The sequence below is a fragment of the Microchirus variegatus genome (assembly GCF_963457635.1).
Source record: "Microchirus variegatus genome assembly, chromosome: 3".
Taxonomy (NCBI): domain Eukaryota; kingdom Metazoa; phylum Chordata; class Actinopteri; order Pleuronectiformes; family Soleidae; genus Microchirus; species Microchirus variegatus.
In genome coordinates, this window is record NC_139804.1 from 119,242 (window position 1) to 128,384 (window position 9,143).

At 39.8% G+C, this 9,143-nt stretch overlaps 1 protein-coding gene across 1 annotated transcript; it reads left to right on the top strand.

The window, feature by feature from the left end:
* Positions 1-5,727: 5,727 nt before the first annotated feature.
* On the top strand, positions 5,728-8,826 carry LOC310924578 (vomeronasal type-2 receptor 26-like; the record flags this gene model as incomplete). Its single annotated transcript, XM_083886360.1, has 3 exons — positions 5,728-5,835; positions 7,718-7,841; positions 7,916-8,826. 3 exons carry the CDS (start codon positions 5,728-5,730, stop codon positions 8,824-8,826), a joined length of 1,143 nt encoding a protein of 380 aa, XP_083742486.1.
* Between the last annotated feature and the right edge of the window lie 317 nt (positions 8,827-9,143).

A 9,143-nucleotide genomic window follows, 5' to 3' on the forward strand; every position in this document is an offset into this window, starting at 1 on the left:
CCTGACAGCTGTGCTGGCACCGTGTGAATGGGTATAACAGATGAGTCATAGAAAATGCACTGCACATAAATGCACTGTATGAATGTGAGTAAATGGCAACAACTGTAGTGTAAAGCAGCTTTATAAGACTAGATAAGCGCTATATAAATACAAACATTGACCATTTCATGGGTATTTTTTAAGGAAACTGTCACTTTAAGGTCCTTGTTTTCCATTGGTCATTCAAGATCACATGTTAGTTTATAGTTCAAGTTGGCCATCTTGTTTTCTGCTGGTCTGACTGGTCGTGTGTTGCAGAGCATTGTTTGTTTAATCCATTTCCATCTGCTGATGTTGAGCCTTGGAGAACCTTTGTTTGTAAGTTTATATGTTATGTTATATCTCTACAGATAAATGCTGATGAATATGATGTTGTTTTATTTCATATCTGTGAAGATGTATCAACTCCTGCTTTAAGCTCAATCTCATGAATTTAAACTTTTGTCTGTGTAATCCAAAGACCAATGACTTGAAAAGTTAGTTTTTCAATGGATGTTGCCATAAAACGCCAGATTACAGTAATTCAGCTGTAGACTGGTGTACACAGAAAGTACTCTTTCCCAAACTTCATACAATTTCCCCCCTCTTACATCTATATAAAATACTCAATCATAGTAACAACAGCAAGTAAGACTTTTGTGTCAGGCTGTGGTCTACACTTGATATACTCCAAGTGAACATAGGATTGGTAGCCTCTCATTCGCAACAACCAGAGCTCTACATTGTTCACAACTGTGTCTGAAGGTAGTTGTCGGTCCTTAGATTAGAGTTGTTCCATGCTGTGGATGAGGGTGAAAGAGCCTGACAAGTGCTGATGCCCAACATATGTGTTTTAGGTTTTTTGGAAGTGTTTCATAATTGGTCCTTGTTCTCATGTCTATACATTGATTTTAACATGTCATGACTTAATAAAGATGATATAAATATAAAAACATTGCCCGTGTTACTACCGGAAGTGGCCCATTAACACATTTGGGTTTTGAGCAAAATAACAAAATGAAAAAAAAAAGTAATTGATTACTTATTGACTTTATTCCTTGCATTTTGATCTGGTAAATAATTAAATATGAGTTACTTCTAAAATACAGAGTGGAGCAGCCAGAGAGACGGCAGTATTAACTTTGAAACTATGTGGTGTCACGACCAATGATGGCCTTCTTTGTGTTTTCCTCTGGTTTTAACAGGATCGTGGAACATTTAGTTGGTTTGTGTTTCATGTCTACAGATAAATGCTGATGTATATTATGATGTTTTATTTCATATCTGTGATTTATAGATTCATGTTAACATCTCTGTTTCCCAGTTTGTCACAATGTCACTTCCTCTATCATATCCTCTAACCGTAGCCCTAGTGGGTTGAGATGTAGAACCACTGTCTTTAGTTTGATGCACATATTGACAAATTGGTCCCCCTTTTCCTAAATAACAGGTTTCATATGGGTTCTTGGTGGAACCCTCCCAAAGGGTTCCAGGTGTTTTTTTAAGGTTTACTTCCTTATTTTGTGTTGGAGTCGACGCATGTACTGGACTGAACTGCGGTATTCGGAAATACTGGAATGGACTTTTCCCGAGACGACTGAACTTGGATTAACAAATAGGCTGAGGTGCACAACTTCTTCTTTTTCTTCTTCTTTTTGCACTGTGGATGATAATTGTGAAAAAGTAATATCAAGATGGCATTATCACCAGAATCCAACGTGAGGAGCAGATTATTAATTACTTTAAGAAGGGCCGTTTCTGTGCTGTGAAGGGATCTAAATCTTGATTGAAAAGGTTCTAGTATGTTGTGGGTGGTCAGAAAAGGAGTCAACTGTGATAAAACAGCTTTGTCTAGAACTTTAGAGAAAAAAGGAAGCATAGAGATGGGGCGGTAATTTTCCAGGCATTTAGCATCAAGATTATGTTTTTTAAGCAATGGTTGGACAACCACATGCTTAAAACATGTAGACAGTGCTAAATCCCGCAGTTCAGTGAGAGAAATGGGCTGAAATTTATTAAAAATAGCTGGTGCACCAGAGTAGTCAGAGTAGAGTGGGTGATGAGGAGGGGGTAAACAATGATCTGATGTTCTCTATTTTATCAGTGAAAAATTTAGGATTTTCTCGCAGGTATCAGTAGATACATTAGCAACTGGGGAGTTAGGAGGGTTGATAAAATAGTTAATCTATATAACCTTAGTGTTCATTCAAAGTCACATACAAGGATTAAAACACATTTTGTCTTTTAATGTGTGAATGACACAGCTTCGTGTATGAAGAATGGCCTGTGATGCTAATGATTTAGCAACTAGCTGAGAGTTAGCACATCATCAGCTCATTCAGTAACAGACTGATCCATCCACACTACACCACAGAGACACTTCAATGCATTACATTTCATTTGATTTTTAGAAATATGTGTCTATTTTCGATCCTGATCCTGATGGAAATATGACTACAGGAGTGTAAGGACAATAAATGATAACAAAACCCCCCCCCCCCCCTCCCTTCTATATATATTTTTTAAGTTATTTCATTTCAAATCTTAAGAGGATATTATGTCCAGTTTTTTAATGTATTGTATGAATTGTTCTGTGTAGCAGTGTAGCTCACAACAATAGTATCTGTGCTCATACAGAGCAGGGTGTGGTTTCACTGACAGATTAGACCAGGAGGGGGTTGTTCTATGTAAATGTGATGATTCTGTCTCTTGGCTCCAGAAGGTGTAAATCTTTGAGGCTGACATTCTCCCTAAAGCAGTTTGAGGAGTGCCTACATTCAAATGGCCACATCTTCTTCAAATATTATCTGATTTACACATGTTAGACATTGTTGGAAAGCTTAGAAATCACACTTTCAGAATCTGTGAATAACTCAAAATGTCTGTTGCCCGACTTGTTCACAGTTTTGCCATGGTTGCCACAAATGTTACATAATAATTGCGAGGCCAGACAGAAACACAAAGAAAGCCATCATGGGTCGTGGCACCACAAAGTAACACTGTCAACACGGATGTCTCTCTATGATCCTATGTATTTTTGATTTGAGTCATAAAAGATTTTGTTAAAAAACACTTAAATAATTTGATTTGTTTTCTATTATGCCATTGTTATAAACCAATGCAATTTTACAGGACTACTTCAGGCCTGCTGCAGTGAAACTGCCTCCATTAGAGTAATTATCCATGGTCTCCCTAAGTTGGTGGTGCTAACTTCCACATTAGCTCCAAGGCTAAAAACACTCCATACACTCTAAGAAATAAAGGTTCCAAAATGGGTCCTTCTACAAGGGCTAAGGTTCTACCTGGAACCGTTTGCTTCTTAAAAATCCTTTTTAGGCTTTTTCAAGGGTTCTTGGTAACACTAATGGTTCCAGTAAGAACCATTTTGATCCAGAGAACCATTTAAAACCCCTTTCCTGAATAAGGGGTGTGAAGGGGTTCTTGGTGGAACCCTCTAAAAGCGTTCCAGGTGGAACCTTTTTAATAAAGGTTCTACCTGGAACCAAAAAGGGTTCTCCTATAAAGACAAGCTGAAGAACCTTATATGGTTCTACTTAGCACTTTTATTTCTAAGAGTGTAGTATCTTAGCAGTAAAGCTGTTTGTGGTGTGCTGGACTGGGAGCTTTGAAACATTTGATCAGACGAACCGATAAAAGCAACCAGTGTTTATGAGTGTTCTCCACCTCACACACACAGTTAGTTAGCAACCACCAGAATGATTCTCTTTTCTTCACCTTCTTAAAGTCAGTTTTTATATTTATAGAATGATAAATTGTCTGGCCTTGTTGTTCAAACAGCCACAGTTTAATAACAGATAACCGTTTGTATTCAATCATTCATTTACAAAGCATATCAATGTGACTAAAATACTGGACACACACACTGATGTAAAAGTGAAAGACAGAACAAATGTAAATAATGCATGACGTTGGTGAGGACCTGCCCCGACAGCTTGTTATTCTGCCCTGATAGGTGATGTCCAAGAATAAACATTATCATAAGTCAATAAAAGATGATGGAGTAACAGGACTGAACTCAGTAAAGAGATGAACCAGAGCAAAGTCATGAGGGTATTTTTAGATAACAAGTTGCTCTTGCTAATGTTGTACTGCTGCTTATTCTCTGCTGTGTCCTCCTCTCTTTCTTCCTCCTCTTGTCAGTTACAGGGACAGTTTGATCTAAATGGGATGAACAAACCTGGAGATGTGATTCTTGGTGGAATTTTTGCAATTAACTTTTTTTCTGCTGATCCTGACCTGACTTTTACCTCAGAGCCACAGCTGCCTACCTGCTATAAGTGCGTTTGACAGGGAAACGGTGAAATCAGACGTATTATTCTCATCTTCTTAGTAATATGAACTGATTACATTATGTCTGACGTTTTAAGCAAAGTTTGACTGAGGTTGTTAGAGATATTGTTTTCAGTATCTACTGTCGTGAAATATGTAGCTTTGCACTTTATAAGATTTTTCAAAAAATAACACTTATTTTTCTGTTAGTTTTGATATTATAGGATTCCGAGCGTCTCAGACCATGGCCTTTGCTATTGATGAGATCAACAAAAAGTCAAACCTGCTGCCTAATGTGACTCTGGGATACAGTCTTTATGATAACTGTGTCCGACTAGGAATTGGATTTCGTGCAGCACTGACCTTAGTCAGTGGTCAAGAAGAGCAAGTTACATTAGAGGAGAACTGTGTAGGAACTCCTCCAGTCCTAGGGATTGTGGGAGATTCTTCCTCCACACGTTCTATTGCTTTATCATCATTGTTCGGTTTGTACAGAGTGCCTATGGTAAGTCTATCTGCCTCTCTAGTCAATCATTGTTTCAAATGACTGGCATGTAATGTCAAAACAGACATAAATAAAGTTTTGACAACATTAAATATTGAACATTAGAAAACCAGATGACTGTTTTTAGTATATGAGTTATTTTTTTACAGGTGAGTTATTTTGCCACATGTTCCTGTCTGAGTGACCGACAACAGTTTCCATCTTTCTTTAGGACGATCCCGAGTGATGCTTTTCAGGTGAAAATCTATCTACAAAAAGAAAAGAGTGTGTCACCAGTCATGTTATATGTCTCAGTGACAGAGTTGTGTGGTGTCAGATATACAACACTTAAAGACAGTGATTATGAGTCTTTGATGAACCTGTTGATCAGGATTTCTAGTAAAGATGATTCCAGCCTGTGCACTAATCCCTCTGCTCTGTGTCCACATAGGTGAATGCTATGATTCAGATTCTAAAACACTTTGGTTGGACTTGGGCAGGTCTGCTCATCAGTGATGATGATTATGGAGTCCACGCTGCCCGATCCTTTCACTCTGATCTGGGTCCAGCTGGTGGAGGTTGTCTGGCTTACACAGAGATTTTGCCTCAGGGTGATGACCCTACTGAACTAAGGAGAATAGTGGATGTGATGAGGAAATCTACAGCTCGAGTGGTGATTGTGTTTGCAACTCGCATGATTAATCTCATGAAAGAGGTCAGTCATTAAAGAGATATTCTCAAACAGATTTAATCACTAACATTTCAATTGTAAGTTATTAAAGCTGTTGTTAGGAGGGTTTTGGGGTACGTTTGTTTACCAGGACCATTATTTATTATAATTCAATGCACAGGTGGTGAGGCAGAATGTCACAGGCCTGCAGTGGATTGTCAGTGAAGCCTGGTCATCAGCTGCTGTGCTCCAGACTCCTCAATTCATGCCGTACCTGAGTGGAACACTGGGAATCTCCATCCGTCGAGGAGAAATACCAGGACTCAGAGACTTCCTGTTACAAATACATCCTGATCTACATCACAACAACATGGTGAGAATTTTTCACTGACTGGTTATTTGTATTATATACTGGCTTTAATAGACAATATAATTATCTTCCAGGTGAATCAGTTCTGGGAACACACATTTCAGTGTAGGTTTGCACCACCTCCAGCAGGTTGGGTGGAAGCTGGAGGAGAATTATGCACTGGACAGGAAGTTCTAGAGAATGTGGAGACTGAATTGGTGGATGTTTCAGACCTCAGACCAGAGTATAATGTCTATAAGGCTGTGTACGCTCTGGCGTATGCTCTTGATGACATGCTGCAGTGTGAGCCAGGGAGAGGACCTTTCAGCAACAACACCTGTGCTCATTTACAAAGACTGGAGCCATGGCAGGTGAGATATCACTCTACACTCTACTCTTCATTTTACTTAATTCTTAGTATTTCTTTTGGAGTTGTATGAAGTGTAAGTGTAAAAATATTTTATTTTGTTAAAGTTTAATAACAGACAAAATAGAAGTCATTTCACTCCTGTTTTACTTTCATTCCTCTACACTGACAACAGCTGAGGGCAGAGGTTTTAAGTCAACATGCACATGTTATGTGAGGAAAGTGTGAATCTGTTGGTCAGCCGAGGCAAAAGACTGCAGTAACTGTTATTGTCTTTCTTGTTTTTTTGTGTGTCTGATTTTCGTTTCCAAAGCTTATTCATTACTTGGAAAAAGTCAACTTCACCACAACATTTGGTGATCAAGTGTCATTTGATGAAAATGGTGATACCGTGCCGATATATGATATCATAAATTGGGTGTGGCTCCCTGATGGAAGAACTAAAGTTCAGATCGTGGGTGATGTTAAGAGGTCAGCCTTCAAAGGTGAAGAAGTCACACTGGATGAAGACAAAATCTTCTGGAACTTTGAATCCAAACAGGTTATTTCTTACATCTTTTTCTTTTTGTAAGAGCAGCAAACATAAAGATTATAAATCATAAACATGCTTTACCAAACAAAATTACAATATATAAAGATATTTACACTAAGACTATAAACAGTTTGTTAAAAATAGAATGTATAAGGGACATTATAGAGAGTTTGCAGAATATACACGGTATGGTCCTAATATTTACAGTATGAACAAAGGCTGAATATGGGAAATTATATAAGTATAAGTATGTTGCGCTAATGTAAATTGACAGAATATTGCATGTGGTAGGGAGGAATGAGGAGCCTGGTTGTGTGTGGTCAACTGAGAGCAGTGTTGTACAGTTTAACTGCTGCAGAGAGAAACCACCTGCGATAACATGATGTGATGGTGTCCTGTGGGGGGGTGGGAGAGATTGTCCATCAGCGATGATAGCTTGGTAGCCATTCTGAAGGTGAAGTCTGAGTCAAAAATGATACCTAGGTTTCTGGCACTGGGCTTAATGTTACCGGATAATGGACCAAGACTGATGAGACTGTGTTTAGTTGGAGAAGGTTATGGGTCATCCAATGTCTTTTAAACAGTCTAAAACAGCAGCCAGGCTTCTTGGATCGTTGGGTATCATCGTTGGAGGTATATCTGTGTGTGTTCAGCATAGCAATGAAAATAGACATTTTGCTGCTGGATAATTTGGCCGAAATGAAGGTCAAGATGTTGCTCTTGTCTTGAAAAAAAAAACATGGGCAGACAACCACTGCAGAGTACAAACATTTTCATCACATTGACACTCATTGGTTTGCGAGCTGTTTCCAGGCAGGCTTCACCCACAATGATCCACAAATGGTCCAGCTACTTCATGTAGTTATGTACAAGTATCACCATCCACAGGGCTGAGCAGACATGCAACAGAAAAAACATAGTAACCTTCTCTGTGGACACGGGACATGGAAACGTATGGAGGGGCCTTCATAAGATGCAATAACAGACAGTGATGTTTGTCCACACAGCCGCCTCGGTCAGTGTGCAGTGACAGTTGTTCTCCAGGTTCCCGCATGGCCAGAAAGAAGGGGGAACCTGAGTGTTGTTTTGACTGTGTCCCTTGTTCTGAGGGAAAGATCAGCAATACAACTGGTGAGTGTAAACTTTTAAACAGCACAGTTCACAGATGTTGTATAAACATGTATCTCATCACCCTCTTTTCTCAGACTCCATGGAGTGCACCAGTTGTCCAGAAGATTTCTGGTCCAGCCCCCAGCGTGACCACTGTGTTCTTAAGAAAACAGAGTTCCTCTCCTACCATGAGCCTCTGGGTATCTGCTTGACAACCATCTCACTGTTGGGCACATGTATCTGTGCTGTTGTTCTGGGCATCTTCATCCATCATCACAGCACACCTATAGTTCGTGCCAACAATTCAGAACTCAGTTTTCTTCTCTTGGTGTCACTAAAGTTCTGTTTCCTCTGCTCGTTGCTCTTCATTGGACGACCCAGATTATGGACTTGTCAACTAAGACATGCAGCATTTGGCATCAGCTTTGTGCTTTGTGTCTCATGTATCCTGGTGAAAACCATGGTGGTTCTGGCTGTGTTCAGGGCCTCCAAACCAGGTGGTGAGTCCAGTCTGAAGTGGTTTGGTGCTGTGCAGCAGAGAGGGACAGTTCTGGTTCTGACTTGTGTTCAAGCAGCAATCTGCACTGTCTGGCTTGTCTCTGCTTCACCAGTGCCTCATAAAAACACCCAGTATCACAGTGACAAGATAGTTTATGAGTGTGCAGTTGGGTCCACTGTTGGTTTTGCACTTTTACTTGGTTATATTGGTTTACTGGCTGTCCTCAGTTGTTTGTTAGCTTTTCTAGCAAGGAATCTTCCAGACAGTTTCAATGAGGCCAAACTCATCACTTTCAGCATGTTGATCTTCTGTGCAGTGTGGGTGGCCTTTGTCCCTGCTTACATCAGCTCACCAGGCAAATATGCAGATGCTGTGGAGGTTTTTGCCATCCTGGCCTCCAGTTTTGGCCTCTTGATGGCACTGTTTGGACCCAAATGTTATATAATCCTTGTAAGACCACAGAGAAACACAAAGAAAGCCATCATGGGTCGTGGCACGACAAAGTAAAATGGTTAACACCCCTGTCATGCTCTCTGATGCTCTGTATTTTAGAATTGTTTAAATTACAAGATCTCAGTACAGATAATAAAGATCTTGATAAAAATACTTAAAATGATGTACTTTTTTTTTTTTACTAACCACTGATTTTTCCAGTGTTGGGCCTAGCTATTGTACACTGTTGAGGCCTACTGGAAGGCCATAAAGCCTGAACTCAGGCCTGGTGAAAAGTTTGGGTTCGTAAAAGCCTGAAACCCACATGTTGAAGACTAAGGAAAATCCAGACCCACCAGGGGTCCAGTCTGTGATGGACTCATTCCCCACAA